This window comes from Colias croceus, chromosome 3 (assembly GCF_905220415.1).
Source record: "Colias croceus chromosome 3, ilColCroc2.1".
Classification (NCBI taxonomy): domain Eukaryota; kingdom Metazoa; phylum Arthropoda; class Insecta; order Lepidoptera; family Pieridae; genus Colias; species Colias croceus.
The window spans coordinates 9374561-9390839 of NC_059539.1; the positions used below are offsets into that span (position 1 = coordinate 9374561).

Sequence of the window (16279 nt, forward strand, 5' to 3'; positions counted from 1 at the left end):
CAAATACCTTATTTTCTTTCTTACTGCTGCATTGCTATCTTTCTTTAACATCTGTTTTTTATCGTTGAATTTACAGCTTTGGTGGAGTATAAATTGTTTACCGGGAATAATAATGGTTTACGGTTTAAAGGTCAAAAAAATCAATAGGTAGAGAACATTAACCCTTAATTTTCAGTTCTCTTAGCTTAAACAATGTGATGAAGCATAGTGTTAGTTACAAGAAATTTATATTTTTTTATACATATTTAGGTATTTAGGTATTATAAAAAGACAGTCATATTAATGTTTTAGTATCTAATTTAATGCCTCATTTACCAGGCGAATACATTTGTGTTTGAAATATAATTTTAACAAGGAAAGAACAAAATGTTTAAACAAGTAATAGGTATATTAGGTATGTATCATCCATACTGACGGAACATATCATAGGGAATCCGCACATGCAATACTTCACAGCACACGCGGTTCTTATTTGTCTTCCAGCAGTCATCATTTTTGTCAATCAATCGATTCCAAGGGCATGACCCGCTTTTAATACATATTCCACGATCGTTTTCACATTTAATGAGAAAATTTCCTAAAATAATTCAAACGATGTCAAACATACAAAACAAACCACTTTATACAAAAAATAATTTACCATCTGTATTTGCGTGTTTGCTTTTGAAATCATTTTTATTAAATTCATTTATTGTTCTACCACAAACCGATGTAAACTTTATACAGCCGATTAAAACGTGAATAGCAATGAAATTAAAAATAAAATGCTTAACCATACTGGCAGTAACACGCAAATGTTCCTTGATAAGGCGCGAAAAGGAAATAGAATCGTTAATTGAAAACAAAACACCTACCTAATTCTGGTGATAAATTTCCAATACGACTTTCCAATAATTGCATTGCTATTATGAGAATTGCCAGCTTTTACAGTCTTTCTGGACAATATAGCTTAGACTTAGCTTAGATATAATAAAATGACAGTAGGTAATTAATTACACGCATAATAGGTATTATAAGTAGTTAGGTAACTAGGTACCTAATAGAAACCTGAAAACTTGAAATGACGTTATTGATTTTTTTAAAGGTTAACTAACACCAAGAACTTTGAATACCTTTTCAAATGAATGCACTATGAAGTATGAATAATATTGAAATTTGATACCTACAGGTAGTTTGACGAGGACATCGCGTCTAATTTTTGAGCTGGTTTAAAACAATATATATAACTGATAACAAAAAATACATTTTATTATTATACTTTAATTTCAGATAATGGAGTAATACAATTCAATCCTTTTAAAGCACTAATGTTATGCAAATTCAAGATTTGTTAGAGCTATCTTTGGACAGGCGGGCTTTAATTGTCGCTTTCCGTGATTTATTCCTTTATCGTCCGCGGTAACAATTTCTCATTGTATTACTACGAATATTTAGTTAATTGTGATAGCACAAGCTCTTAATTACAATATTATTATATGCCGTTATTTTCGAGTGTAGAATTTTATAATAGCACAAGGGCTTAACCGAGGAATACTTACACTATACTACCAATATACTAGGTCCTTCAGCCTTCTTAATCAAATTTTGGCCACAACAGCTAATATTGACAGACACTACAAAGTCAACATTTCAGGAGACAAGTTCTCTCCCTAATCCATAATTCTTACAATCCGATTAGATCTAGCACGGTGGGGGCGCTTAAGTACCTAAATAACAAATAAATCTCCGGATATATTTATTTATTTATTTTAATAAATTAGATTGTATTTATTCCAACCTGGGACTTCTTGATGTGGAGTCGAAATGTAAAGCAAAAATAATGTGTTACTGGAGTAAACGTACACGATATATTATTTACAAAAGCGGGTTGTTGCTAAAGAAGGCTAAAAGCACTTCGCCTTGTGGTTAGGGCTGACACCCTTTTTGAAATTGATAAAAATCCACGGTAATTTAATCGTAAATTTATTAGAATCCTGTTTGAGTCGGATCATGAGAATCGCTCATTGTGGTATTTTGAAGAATTATATTATGAAAAAAAAAAATAAATGAACTTTTTCTTATTAACAAATATTTAGCTACTTACTTAATTTATTTTAAAGTACATAAGTACATTTTCGATACATAATATACATTCCAGATGATAAAATATAATTTAGGAAAGCAAAGATATAAATGCAAATAGCCAGATTGACCGATCGCAGCCCTGCTCCTAGTAGTTGCAGCACACATGCATTGCACATGTACAACGTTGTAGCACACATGCACACGTGGTAAGTAGAATGCAGCGGAGCGTTCCGGGTGTGTAAGTAAGCGGCGAACGTAACACTTACGCGAAATGCATCACTTTGAATATTTAGGTTGGAACTCTAGAGAAAAATTCAGTAATTGCTGTTGCCCCGCGTAATTGCGGCTCGTTTAGGATACCACTTTAACTAATTGAAGTAGCGGTGCCATTTATTTATATAGGGCAGTGATATTTTCTGTGATATTATTATAATTATTTTAATATTCTCATAATTATTATAATTAATGTAGTTTTATTTATTGTGAAATATCTAAACCCACGTTAAACATAGAATAAATTAAAATAAACTAGCCTACAATTTTGATAGTACACGAAAACACCTTTCCATTTAAAACATTTTTAAGCTGATTACACAAACTGAATCTTCATGATAAAACATTTTATGGCGCGTAAAATAAAATTACATTAAGCCTCATTCGGAGATTTTAAATTCGTCTCGCGTTTTTACCGTGGTAATACAATCAGGCGTGAACTTTGCATTCCAGAGAGTTTGATATTTGCTTATTATGGAATTCGTATATAGGTACGGTCTACGTTTTCACATTAAACTGAACCTCTACCATGATTAGACGCTTCAGCGAGTCTCATGATGATGTAGATAATATAAATCAACAAATAATAAAATATACACAACATTTTAAATTATACCTAAAGGTAAATGTATGTGAGCAGATATAGGTATGTAATAAAACGAAGATTGCTTCGTAGATTTCAATAACATTCTAGAAGTAATATACTCATCGAATATAGGAATATAATGATATGATATTGAAACCAAAAAAGTACCTCATCCCACTTGCCGATATTGCGATCTGAAAGTTTATAAACGAATTATATTAAAAGTATTTGAATACGGGAATATGTTACGATGAATAGAGCAAAAACTATGTAGAGCCAATTAATACACGGATACACAATGACCTATTATACTAGTAGACGCGGCATACGCCAACATCATTGCACTAAAAAACTATGATATATAAAAAAGCTAGATACGTTACCCGCTCTCTATTTTGGCAAGAAAAAACTCAGCTAAGTGCCCGAGTTTCATTTAGTCACGCACCATTCAGCGTCGTGGCTGGACGTTCTTTTTGTATTTTAATCGGCAGTTGTTATTACGAAGTACATGAGTGAGACATGTATTATGTCTCGTGCGTGAGAGTGAAAGAGAGAACAACTGTATTGGTGATAATGCGTTAGTAAGTAGGTATGTATTAATTACGCTGTTTTTTAGTGCAATGATGTTGGCGTATGCCGCGTCTACTAGTATAATAGGTCATTGCTAAAAAACAGCGTAATTACTAACGCATTATCACCAATACAGTTGTTCTCTCTTTCACTCTCACGCACGAGACATAATACATGTCTCACTCATGTACTTCGTAATAACAACTGCCGATTAAAATATAAAAAGAACGTCCAGCCACGACGCTGAATGGTGCGTGACTAAGTGAAACTCGGGCACTAAGCTGAGTTTTTTCTTGCCAAAATAGAGAGCGGGTAACGTATCTAGCTCTTTTATATATCATAGCGGATACATTAATTATAAATTTTCAAATTTGCAAGTGAAATGATGATTATCGATATTCCTTAGGGCTAGTATGGCAGTATATGCTCTTAGCCTATGAGTTATGGCTTTTACAAATATATGATTGGAATCTATCTAGTTTCAGAATATTCGAATCAATGTTCGAGCCAATTAAACAATTTGGATGTTTATGATAGTTTTTAGTTCCTGACGTTTGACCGACTTGTTAACCGTTCAATTGCAGGTTCACGAAGCCTCGAGGGTACGGAGGTCCTCTACGACTAAAAAATTCAATTCGCTTGGAAAACATGTTTTATTTAAAAACCCTGCGCATTGCGGCCTCTTGAAATATTTAGCAGCGGTCATGGGTTGTCTTCTTAAAATATCGGATTTATTTGAATAAATAATAAAGAAATATTGCATTTAACAATTTTGAATTAACTATCAAAAGATATCATATTTTAACCGACTTCAAAAAAAAGGAGGAGGTATGTACACCGATTACTCCGAGGTTTCTGAACCGATTTACGTGATTCTTTTTTTGTTCGATGCGGGATGGTGTCGAATTGGTCCCATAAAAATTTTATTCGGATAAGCCCAGTAGTTTTTATTTTATGAGCATTTTTGTCTGTAGGTATTTGTAAATTTTGCAAGTGCAAGTTTGAAGTCGGTTGTTTTTAACGCAGTTATCACTTGTGTATTTTATTAATGCAGATTTGGGATCAGTGTCGAATGTAGAGTTCTTCAAAATATTATTGAACATTTTCGATAAATCCAAATTGACATTTTGTTTGTATTTGGATTTTTACTCTGAAGCTGCCTTTTAAGAGGAAATGGGGCCGGAGCCCACTTGAAAATTGGATATTTATAAAACTCACTCTCACTCGATAAGGACAAGAACAAAGCAAACTAGTGTGCTAGATATTGACTGTCATCTTTTTATCTGTGTCGCTATGTTTAATTTTTTCGTTAATAGTTGCCTTTGCACACTGCCTCTGCTGACAACGCATTTAATTTGGGCATTTTATAAAGATTCTATTACTTATAAAATAAAAGTACTTATCTAACAACGAAAATATAGTGGCTTAGAAAAAATTGATAATTATTAGATAATCTGTAAAAAATCATTGCTCTATCATTATAGATCAATGTCCTGGAAGAATATAGACCGGATATGTATAAATGAAGAAAATATCCTCCACATTTCTTCTTTCACTATTGGAAAAATTCGAGTTTCATATAGATTTTATTAATCCTAGTCCAAGGTTACGCAGACGATCACGAAGGAGCGTTCATAATAATGAATAAACATTCATAAAATAGTAATGAATAAATCACAATAAATTATGTTGAAGGAAATTTAATAGCTTTTTTTTATTTAAATCTTAATTTATATCTTTCCTGAAGCACACAAAGATTAAAACGGATAAAAACGTAGAACGTAAAGAAGTATAGATAACCGTAATGTGGTACTTACACCGTGGTCGCCATCTGAACTTTATGGAGTGTATGTAAAACGCCTATAAAACCCGTAAAAGCGATGCTTATCCAGGAGAAATAAGTATAAAAATATTCGTAGGAAATAATAATATTTGTATAGTAACTATGTATGTAGTACATACTTAGTAACTTTTTTAACTTTATTCCGATAGTTATGTTACTTTTACCTGACCATTTTTGTATCTGAACTTTTTTTTGTATCAGAAAAACTTACCCGGTTATTGTCGAAGGTTACCGTATTTGTTTAAAAAAAATTGTATGATAAAGACCAATTCCAAACACTTCTAAATTATGGCAAGCTAACGGCCCAGTAGCTCTGTACCTAATGTGTGTCAGTGTGTGTCATAGAAGTATATTATTATTATTTATTAAAATAGCCAAAAATGTCCTTTCTTGCAGCAGGATTCAGTTAGAACAGGTGTAATGTAATTTTAAAATGCCTGGCTGAATTTCGTTTGGTAGGAGAGCAATGCAGCGACGCTTCTAAACTCAATCATGCGAGTTATTGAGCACCGGCCTGTAACGTAACGCGCATCACGGTGAGAGAAAAGCGCTGTGGTAGTAGTAGTGATATAATATGAGTAAAAAATTATTGTCACCTAATTTTATGGTATAATAATATAAGATCTGAAGCTATCGATATAGCAGAATATACAATACCTACTGAGAAAACACTACTCCAGGAGCCCTACCTACCTACCTACAATCTACATTTATCCTTCATAAATATAGGTAGTTAGGTATGATGTAGGTATTTTTTTTTCCAAATTAAGTAGAACCGTGTTGTATTATACTTGACGCTAGTAATCGAAAAAGAAAATTATGGCGTCTAGGAACCAAAAATAAAAAAATTAAGGTGTACCTAGGCAGGTATATGTTTTTTCTGTTGATATTTGGCCTTAGATCATTAACTTAATGATCTAAGTATTTGGCTATTGTTAAGATGGATAGAGCTTATAGAGCACTAAAATCTGAGGGTTTTTGTAACCGTTATGGGTAAATTTACCTACGCATAAAAAATTTATTCAATTTTTATTCTCTAGCCCTCTCTAGCCGTAGTCAAAATTTCAATGACTACATAGTTACATACCACATGTCGGTCATGATTAAATAACACTGTTGCACCGGCAGCTTGGCTAATGACCTGTTCGTAGCGCTGGACACTGGGATATTGCATATTAGTGCAAACCTCGCGGCACTGGATATCATAAAATTGATGCCTCCGGTAACTGTATTACAGGAACCACCACGTTAACTCTATATTTATATCATGCAACCTCCCCAATTTCACTACCATACACCATAATTCTATTAATACGTAATAATGATATTAGTACAGAATACTGGTCGTAATGATTTCCATTCTAATAGTTATTTTAACAAACTTTGTATTTTTGACCATGAATATTAGAAACATAATAGAAATTTAGGTAGGTAAGACATGCGCCTACTGGCTCTACTTATAATTCTTTAAGCTGGAAGTTGAAGGAAGGAAATGGAAGTTGGAACAGGTCTACGCGAATAAATAATAAGCACCTAGGTATCTAGGTATCTTATCATTTTATACTTGTTTTAGGACACACCAATAACCAATTACTAAAAAAGCACTTTTAATCCTTTTAGACCGCATTGCATTGCAATAAGTCCTTTTATACTGGTAAGAAAACTGTACCTACCTACAAGGTACGCGTCTGAATTTCTTTTAAACTCGAAAGCTCTAGAAGAAAAATTTAAATAACGTTCCACCAATAATTAGTCTTCCTAAACTTACTTGAAAGAATTCCATTAGCACTCTGGCACATTTCATTGTGCAAAGTTAAAATTTCAAAGGGTCAAGTTTCAGAGCGGTATTGTTGCTTCCAGTTTTAATGAAAGTATCACAAAGCAGCTTACGGGGTTGCTGCCGTGCAACTTTTTACCTTTCAAGGAATAAAAGGAAAACTCGCAGAGTAGCATAACTGGCTAACTTTTGCACTAAAACTTTTCAGGTTTCAGGTGGGTTTCACTTCCACTCCAGTAAAGTTGTTAAACGAAAAATTTTACAACTTTACACAAAAAATGCGTCCTTTCTGACCATCTTCCCGGAACAATTAATGTACCTACTAGGTATGTAATATGTTTGTGGAATTAATAATTCTGCATTAACAATTTGTGTTTTAGTCACATTTTTTAACGAGCTTATAATATTTTCTTTTTCAACTTTGCAACAAAATAGGTAAGTAATAGATATGTATATGTCTTAATAAAACATCACAGTCTTTCTTGTGATTAACAAATAGTAAAGACATAAAATATTAATGAATTATTACCATTACTTACATTCACATACCTAAGATCACAATTCTAATACTATCTCTGATTTCAACTCCCTTACTTTTCTTTAAAGAAACTAGTTCATGCTTCAGCAGTCAGCTGCTACATGTTTTAAAACCCTGGGAATCGATATATACGCCCAAAAAATAATTAACTCATTTATTTTAATGGAACGAATACGAAATAAAGATTTCTTAATTTTTTGTTTATATTTAAAAATTTATGGTCCAAGATGAAGCTGCCCAAATATACACTCCACCGAAGTATATCTAGAATAAAAAACGATTTAATCGATAGGTCTATGATGACGAGTCCATATTTATAACTAATACAACTATTAACGATGTTTGAACAAAAAAAAATTGTAATAAAAGCTAGATTTTAATCTTTTCAAACCTTGTTTCAAAGTAAAGATGACTGCGATCGGCCGGATCGCATTGTACAATGGCACTGTGTTTCATTAGATCAAAAAAATTTCCCTGTGCTGTTTATTGTATTTATCGATCAAGGGATGTATTTAAAATGTAAGAGTAGAATACCCACGTGTCAATTTCTTATACTTTTTTTTTGAAAAAATGGCAAACTTTAGGTGAATTTTTCATGAAAAATATTGAAATGTATTCTGAAATCGTAACTGTCTAAGATATTTATTTTAAATAAATATAGACTTATAAAGCATCTTTGGGCGCATATTATCCAGTTTTTATTTTTGGAAAACTACCTCCGAATACCGAGAAATATATTTTTTTCAGATTTTCGTTTTTATTTTTTTTCTCCCTAAAAACGCAAAAGTGCGGCTTGTCACTATCATAGAATTATTGCTCGTAATAAGGCCTATCACTCATAAAAAAACCACGCCGCACTATTGCGGTTTTTAGAAGGAATCCAATTTCTAAACATAGTGTAAGGGTTGTCAATAAATTTGACCATCATTCTTTTTATTTTGTTTTGTACTATATTTTTTACCATATTACAATAAATGAGATATTTAGACATGGAATCTAATGACCTGCTTGGGAAACCTTTTTTTATTTTTTAAAATGTTTAAAATTTAAATAAATAAATAAATAATATAATAATATATTTATAATTAATATATAAATTCGGGCTTGCGATGTGATAAGTATGTAAGTTATATCTCTTTTTATTCCTTGTATATCCACACTTAGAAAAAAAAAACATGTTTGACCTTTTTGCGACAACCCTATGTTGTGTTTTTTGACCTTTTTGAAAATGGCGTATTATTCCCAAAAACCGCAATAGTGCGGCGTGGTTTTTTTATGAGTGATAGGCCTTATTATGAGCAATAATTCTATGCTAGTGACAAGCCGCACTTTTGCGTTTTTAGGGAGAAAAAAAATAAAAACGAAAATCTGAAAAAAATATATTTCTCGTTATTCGGAGGTAGTTTTCCAAAAATAAAAACTGGATAATATGCACCCAAAGATTCTTTATAAGTTTATATTTATTTAAAATAAATATCTTAGACAGTTACGATTCCAGAATACATTTCAATATTTTTCATGAAAAATTCACCTAAAGTTTGCCATTTTTTCAAAAAAAAAGTATAAGAAATTGACACGTGGGTATTCTACTCTTACATTTTAAATACATCCCTTGATCGATAAATACAATAAACAGCACAGGGAAATTTTTTTGATCTAATGAAACACAGTGAATGGGTACAATCAAGAAGCTTATATCTATATAAGCTTCTATATAAGCTTCTTGGGTACAATGGAAACATTGACATTTTTTATCTGTCTAAACTGTCATGTCAGTATGTCAAAAGTCAAAACATTAAACAACGTAAATCAAAATGAAGTGAATTCCCGCACGATAACATTGGAATTTTTTTAATTATTTTTAATTCAATCTTTATTAAAGGCATTTGAAGTGCATACACATATGTATTGAAATGTTTATAGAGCAATATTATGCTCAAGGAACGTTGTGTTAAATCAAAAAACTAAGTTCTTGTTTTCATTATGTTTACGTTATGGTCATGGGTGAATACTTATTTTATTAAATATATATTTAACCAAGTTATTCCATAAAATATTAAACAGGTGTTCTCTTTCAGGGTGCAAATTCTCATGGCCAGCTAGGCCTTGATAAGGTTAGTGAACAAGTGGATACACCTACTAAAATCTTATCAAATGATTGTAGTAACGTAAATCAAATTGCTTGTGGAGGGGGACATACCCTTCTTTTAGATGATGACGGAAAACTTTTTGCATGCGGTTGGAATTCCAAAAAGCAATGTGGCCTAGAAAACGATGTGCACAAATTTCAAAGGGTATGGTCTTTGAGCGGTATCAAATTTACAAATATCTCATGTGGTTGGGATTTTAGTTGCGGTGTTACCGACGATAAATTCTTATTTGTTTGGGGATCCAATAGCCATGGGCAGTTGGGATTACCTAAAGAGCAGTTTCCCGAAGCAATAAAACCTATTAGATTACATGTAAATGCATGTGCTGTATCAATGGGCTTGAGGCATACTGCTATTATTAACTCAAAGGGTGAAGTATGGATTACAGGATGTGGTAAGCATGGACAACTTGGTCTTGGTAAAGATGTGCTTTTTTCAGATAGATTCCAAAAAGTACCAATAACAAATAGACTAACACATATAGCTTGTGGGCAGAATCACACAGTAGCTTGGTGCTCAGATGATAAAGCTCTGTATGTTTGGGGAGATAATAGACATGGTCAATTATTATTGACTTCTGAAAAGTATAAAAAGATTTACAAACCTGAGAAAATTGATATTGACGTCAAGCAGAAAGTTAAGAAGCTTCTTAGTGGATGGACCAATGTTTTGCTGTGGTTAGAAGATGGCCAGCTTCTTACATGGGGTAGGAATAACTATGGCCAACTTGGTACAGACAAGCCCTTTGATGGGAGCATCATTCACATTAAGTTACCAGGTATATAAATATTAACTTTTATTTGCTTTTCCATTGCTAAAACTGCTTATATTGATTTATCATGTAAGATTATGGCTCCATCTTCCTACTAAGATTAAGTAAATTTTCTGTTATGTTTTTTTTTACATACACAACCTCAAATCTACATCTATTATAATTTTACAGATGGTAGACAAGTTAAAGACATTGTATTGGGATCAGAACATACAATTTGTCTTGCAACAGACAATTCCCTGTGGGCCTGGGGATGGAATGAACATGCAAATACAGGAACAACATCAGCGGATTTAGTATATTTTCCAACATCAATACCTTTAGATAATGTTAATGTGAGAGTAAGCCAAATATATGCAGGAGGTGCACACAATTTTATGGTAACTCATAATCAAGAAAAGAAGAATGACAATAGCATGAGTTAATATGAGTACTGATTTATTATCTTTAACTGTTTTTTTTACTACATCTATTGCAAAGATATTTCATTAGTATCAGTTCAACATTGTGTTAAACAATTAGTATACTTAATACATATTTGGTGATAACCTAGTCTTTAATGTTTAACATTAATACTAGTTACAATTTAAAACTTATCTGTTTATGCTTGTATGTTGTAATATTTGTTTTTTTTTCTATAAAATATTAAAACTTATGAAATAAGTTTGAGTTATTATCAACTGTGATAAACTATTAAATTTATTAGAAATGCTTATTTTGTTTATTTTACATCAACCAAATATAATTATGTTAGCATAAATTAATCTTATTAGCTGTTAAGATAAAATAATAGGCCTGAAACTGGTTAGCGTAAATAATGTAAAATTTGAAACATTTCAATGTTATGATTGGTATATAAGAAATAAAAAATAAATATTAAAACTATATTTAACATCAAATAATATTGATATGGATAATTCGTGTAACAAAAAATTTATTGATACATTAAAAATACTTATTTTAGAGAAATCATAGCTTTTTATGACAAGGTTACATTTTTATCACTAGCCATATTTAAAAATACATTTGCATTGTAAGGCGATACTTAATACTTAGAATGTTTATAATCAGTTTTCTGCCAAGATAACAATTAATAAACAAGGGTAGTTGACCACTACTGCTTGCCACTGTTTAGCACTTTCACCTTTTCCTTTCCGACTTTTGTGTCTTACGTTTTTCTTTTTTCTCTTCTTTTAATTGTTTTTGCTTTTCTCTGGAAAAGTTAAAAAATTTTTTAAGGATAAATGCCATAATGAATAGGTTTTTAAGATCTCTACTTATACCATAATATTCAATACTATAGCAAATCTGAGTTTCACATTTAAAAATAAATAATCGTTAGCAATAAGGCTGACAATCAAGTCTAAAATGTTTAGTAATAAATAAAAATATAATACCTGTCTTCTCTATCCTTTTCTTTCTTCTTTTGTGCCTCGAGTCTTGCTTGTTCACGTCTCTCTTTAGCTGCTGCAGCTACATCTAAGGCGTTTGTGTTCTTAACTAAATCTGCACCCTCGGAAACATCCACTGTTCCTACTTCTTCCTGTAATTTGAAAATAGTTAAAGTAACAATATCCATATTATCATTATCATAATAAATAAAGTATCTGCACTAACAATATAAAGCTGAAGAGTTTATTATAACACAGCAATCTTGGGAACTATTAGACTTGTATCAATTTTTATTTCACTGTATATGTGATCCCAGAATCAATAGGCTATATTTATACCACGGGTGATCACGATGGAGAGCTAATTTTAATAATATCAAGTTTTAATAAAGAAATATTTTAAATGTACCTCATTATCAGAGAGCTGACTGTACTGTGATAGTATGGCTTCACGTATCTTCTTTTCTTCGTCTGTATATTCTTTTCGAGTTGTAGTCGCTAGTGACTGAGATTCTAGCATTTTGGTTAATTGGATATCTACATCTATATTGGATACTTGCTTTGGACCCTCCTGGTTTGGTTTGCACGACTCCCATTTCTCAATTATTTCGTTAACGTGTATTGTTATATCGTTCTCCTGTGGAGTACAAGATTCGATTAATAAATATTGTAGCATTTATTCAATTAAATATATTATATCCTTATTAATATTAACCAATAAATGTTCCTTAAAGACTTACCACAATTTCAGACAATAGGCCTTCTAAAGCATCTTTTTTTTCATCTATGGAATCTTCGCCTTCTAATATACCTGAAATATAGGATCCAAATACTCCTTCGTCAGTTTTTAAAGACTTTAATTTATCGCTTAACCACGGCTCGAAATCCGTCATGACAGCCGCCATGTTGCTCATTTGACAGTACTTTTTTTTTCAACATTATTTTGCACAGCTGAGATGTTTACCTTATTGTTAACTGCACGTTAACTGGTTAAATTAATATTGCAAATAAAAATATAGAATAAATTCTACGCATAAAAATATATAATTTATACAATAATTTGTCATTTTCATCAACGATTATAATATTTTTATTTATATTATATTGAATCGATACAGTAACATAACATACATTGAACATCCGTCCTTACTTCAGACAATGAATACTTCAAACAGCACAGCACTAATCACTATTCCAAATTTGACATTTCGCCTTGTCATTGTATTAGCGGTGCATCGGTTATTACTAAGCAAATTCAATACATTCGTTTTGTTTTACTAAACTTATAACTAGTTTTTAAACTTTTAAAATGTCTGCTCGTTACGATAGAGCTATTACAGTCTTTTCACCAGATGGCCATTTGCTGCAAGTAGAATATGCACAAGAAGCCGTCCGCAAAGGATCAACTGCTGTATGTACTTTTGTAGTTGTCGAGAAGAGGAATTTATTGGATTATTATAAATATATGGTTTATTTTAGGTTGGTGTAAGGGGTAAAGATGTCGTAGTGTTGGGAGTTGAAAAGAAGTCAGTTGCTAAACTTCAAGAAGAAAGAACAGTAAGAAAAATCTGTCTTCTCGACGATCATGTGGTAATGGCTTTTGCCGGTTTGACAGCAGATGCTCGTATACTTATAAACAGAGCTCAAATTGAATGCCAGTCTCACAAATTGACAGTGGAGGATCCAGTCACTCTGGAATATATTACAAGATATATTGCTGGACTCAAACAGAAATACACACAAAGTAATGGTCGTCGCCCGTTCGGTATCTCATGCCTTATTGGGGGCTTTGACTATGATGGTCATCCTAGATTGTTCCAAACTGAGCCATCAGGTATTTATTATGAGTGGAAAGCCAACGCAACTGGCCGATCAGCCAAAACTGTGCGAGAATTCTTAGAAAAGAATTATACTCCTGAAGAAGTTGCCTCAGAAAATGGTGCAGTTAAGGTGAGATGAACATCATTACTTATTTAAATTGTTTGTGTAAATCAGTAGCAATATTAGAATGGCGGAAATACAATATACTCTGTGAAAATTCAAAATCTTTATCAAAGAATATATCAAAATATAACTTTATTTTTCAACACTTATCTATATTAGAGCTTACTTCAATTGCAATATCAGGATAAAAGGTAGCAAATTATAATCTATCTCCATGTTTCACACAGTACAATTATTTCCATACCTTCATCCACAAAAACTCATGCTAATAAGTAATAATATTATCCTGATAAAAGTTCAATTTACATAGAAATTTTATTAATAGCTTTAAACCGCATAGACTTATTAATATTTATACATTCCTTGCGATTGAGACGAAATATTTATTATTAAATTTTCCATTTCGTCATTACAGCTTGCGATTCGGGCTCTCCTTGAAGTTGTACAATCTGGTCAGAAGAACCTTGAAATAGCTGTCATGAGACGCAACCAACCCATGCAAATGTTAGATTTGGACACTATCAACTCATATGTTACAGTTATTGAAAAAGAGAAAGAAGAAGAAGCTGAGAAGAAAAAACAGAAGAAGTAATTTTATTTTGTATTTTTTATGATTAATACATGGCATAAGGAATATAATAAATGTTTATTTTAACCATATTATTGTACTGAACTTATGAATTAAGTAAATCAATAGTTTGAGATATTTGGGAATACAGCTCCTTCAAATTGGAGACACTGTCTTGACTGGAGCTCTTATTTATCATTATGTCATTAAACATCTGATCCCATTCTCCATGATAATGATTAGTGTTTTCATTGGACTGTAAAAATGCATCATAATTCATCATATTCAGTGTAATATAGCTTCTCTATAATATAAATCTATATAAAGTTAAACACTCTCTGTTTAAACTGGATTAAAAAAATATCTTATTACATATTTGAAATACTAAAAATTATAATACTGTACCTCAACAAAGCTGATATCATCATTTTGGTCATTGCTCACAGATGGTAAGACACAATTTAAAGAATTATTATCTTTTTCCTTTTTCTTGGTAATACCTTGATCAATATCATGACCAATATTGAATTCAGCAAGCAATTCAACGCCTGAATTCCCTCCAGTGTGTTCAGAATCAAGGTCAGGCATGTTTAGAAATTGAGCTGAATAATTATCATTGATTTGCTGACATGAATCATCAGAGAAATTGATGAGATTATCTTGTGTAATATCACTATAAACATATTTTTTATTCACATTAAATAATGATTACATAGAAAAGTATGAATCTTGTGAAATTAAATTTACTTGAACTTTATCTTACCCATAAGCCTCTCCACCTATAGTATCATTTGGCTTTACCAATTTCTCCACACCTGTAAGGAGTGACTAGTAAGGGATTGGGTGCAGAAAGGATGTAATGATTGGTAAGTAAAGGATAAATATATTATAAGCAAATGGTAAGGATTTAGGTAAGGACCTGTATGTTGTAACTCTTTCTGGATATCTTTGGCAGTCCCATCACAGGGTATAAACCAGTCCAGTTCAACACTTTCTTCATCTTGATATTCATCATGTTCATCTATATGAAATATCAAATAACATTTATTTAAAAGAGTATTATTTTTAAACATAATAATTAGAAAGAGTTTTATTAATATACCCTCATAATCCATATTACATGATGGTTTTGGAGAGGTTTGAATGTATAAATCCTGAGCTGCTTTTTTGAGTGCAATTTGTAAAGCTCTTCTAGCTTTTTGTAATGGTGTGACATAAACATTTTGGTCATTACTATATAAATTCTGCAAAAAAAAAATATAAAACCAAAGCTACAAAGATAACTATACTATTAACTATAGGTAACAATTTAAAACAACAACAAACCTTTGGCTTGAAGTTTTTTTTAATGGTTAGTGCCTTTCTTGTGATCTTGTTAAGTAATTCTGGTCTACCAAATTGAAAATAATCATGAATATATTCATGCATATATGGATTACTCGAATTGCAAAGCGGATCTTGTAAATGTGAAGTAACTTTGCGGAATCCATATAAATTTAATTGTCTTACAAAGCTAGAGATATTGGTAGTTTTAAAAATGGAATGATTACATTGTAAATAAGTATGCAAAACGCGATAATTCAGGAGAATAGTGCGCCCAGTACCACCCCATAATATTGCATCGGTATGCAGGTCCAATAAATACCAAAGTTTTTGAGGAAACCGCATCTGTCTAATAGCATTTGTTACTTCTTGCATGATATTTTTTTTAAATTTCCATACAATTCTAAAGGAAAAGCGTTTCCATATACTAATTAGGTACGTGTAAGTTAAAACTCGCGCCTTTGCATTGGTCAGAATGAC

The 16279-nt window shown here is 31.6% G+C and overlaps 4 protein-coding genes and 1 long non-coding RNA gene across 6 annotated transcripts; 2 read left to right on the forward strand and 3 right to left on the reverse strand.

Moving 5' to 3' along the window:
- Positions 1–279: 279 nt before the first annotated feature.
- On the reverse strand, positions 280–808 carry LOC123706051. Its single transcript, XR_006753362.1, has 2 exons — positions 641–808; positions 280–577 (listed from the first exon to the last, which is right to left on the reverse strand). It is a non-coding gene; the product is annotated as an uncharacterized LOC123706051 (long non-coding RNA).
- An 8630-nt stretch (positions 809–9438) lies between these two features.
- LOC123706042 (ultraviolet-B receptor UVR8) lies at positions 9439–11125 on the forward strand. 2 transcript variants are annotated; one of them, XM_045655172.1, is made up of 3 exons: positions 9439–9655; positions 9716–10579; positions 10745–11125. In XM_045655172.1, exons 1-3 carry the CDS (start codon positions 9646–9648, stop codon positions 10996–10998), a joined length of 1128 nt encoding a protein of 375 aa, XP_045511128.1. In that variant the 5' UTR covers positions 9439–9645; the 3' UTR covers positions 10999–11125. The 2 variants fall into 2 exon arrangements, with proteins under 2 accessions (XP_045511128.1, XP_045511129.1); XM_045655173.1 differs by having other exon boundaries at positions 9730–10579.
- A 365-nt stretch (positions 11126–11490) lies between these two features.
- Positions 11491–12895, reverse strand: LOC123706047 (coiled-coil domain-containing protein 43). Its single transcript, XM_045655177.1, has 4 exons — positions 12705–12895; positions 12374–12601; positions 11971–12116; positions 11491–11786 (listed from the first exon to the last, which is right to left on the reverse strand). Exons 1-4 carry the CDS (start codon positions 12876–12878, stop codon positions 11714–11716), a joined length of 621 nt encoding a protein of 206 aa, XP_045511133.1. The 5' UTR covers positions 12879–12895; the 3' UTR covers positions 11491–11713.
- Positions 12896–13154: 259 nt separating this feature from the next.
- Positions 13155–14542, forward strand: LOC123706045 (proteasome subunit alpha type-7-1). Its single transcript, XM_045655175.1, has 3 exons — positions 13155–13375; positions 13444–13914; positions 14324–14542. The coding sequence occupies exons 1-3, from the start codon at positions 13274–13276 to the stop codon at positions 14498–14500; spliced, it is 750 nt and encodes a 249-aa protein (XP_045511131.1). The 5' UTR covers positions 13155–13273; the 3' UTR covers positions 14501–14542.
- A 3-nt stretch (positions 14543–14545) lies between these two features.
- On the reverse strand, positions 14546–16174 carry LOC123706043. Its single transcript, XM_045655174.1, has 6 exons — positions 15803–16174; positions 15579–15720; positions 15396–15497; positions 15240–15291; positions 14882–15149; positions 14546–14732 (listed from the first exon to the last, which is right to left on the reverse strand). Exons 1-6 carry the CDS (start codon positions 16172–16174, stop codon positions 14583–14585), a joined length of 1086 nt encoding a protein of 361 aa, XP_045511130.1. The 3' UTR covers positions 14546–14582.
- Between the last annotated feature and the right edge of the window lie 105 nt (positions 16175–16279).

Excerpts from the sequence above, each read along its gene's own strand:
- LOC123706042 (XM_045655172.1), top strand. Across the intron at positions 10,580-10,744 it reads CATTCACATTAAGTTACCAG|ATGGTAGACAAGTTAAAGAC; the intron begins GTATATAAATAT and ends ATAATTTTACAG.
- LOC123706047 (XM_045655177.1), bottom strand. The coding sequence starts at position 12,878 with ATGAGCAACATGGCGGCTGTCATGACGGATTTCGAGCCGTGGTTAAGC. Across the intron at positions 12,602-12,704 it reads GCCTATTGTCTGAAATTGTG|GAGAACGATATAACAATACA; the intron begins GTAAGTCTTTAA and ends TGTACTCCACAG. Across the intron at positions 11,787-11,970 it reads GAAAAGGATAGAGAAGACAG|AGAAAAGCAAAAACAATTAA; the intron begins GTATTATATTTT and ends TAACTTTTCCAG.
- LOC123706045 (XM_045655175.1), top strand. The coding sequence starts at position 13,274 with ATGTCTGCTCGTTACGATAGAGCTATTACAGTCTTTTCACCAGATGGC. Across the intron at positions 13,376-13,443 it reads TCCGCAAAGGATCAACTGCT|GTTGGTGTAAGGGGTAAAGA; the intron begins GTATGTACTTTT and ends GGTTTATTTTAG. Across the intron at positions 13,915-14,323 it reads CAGAAAATGGTGCAGTTAAG|CTTGCGATTCGGGCTCTCCT; the intron begins GTGAGATGAACA and ends TCGTCATTACAG.
- LOC123706043 (XM_045655174.1), bottom strand. The coding sequence starts at position 16,174 with ATGCAAGAAGTAACAAATGCTATTAGACAGATGCGGTTTCCTCAAAAA. Across the intron at positions 15,721-15,802 it reads AAAAAAACTTCAAGCCAAAG|AATTTATATAGTAATGACCA; the intron begins GTTTGTTGTTGT and ends TTTTTTTTGCAG. Across the intron at positions 15,292-15,395 it reads GAAAGAGTTACAACATACAG|GTGTGGAGAAATTGGTAAAG; the intron begins GTCCTTACCTAA and ends CACTCCTTACAG.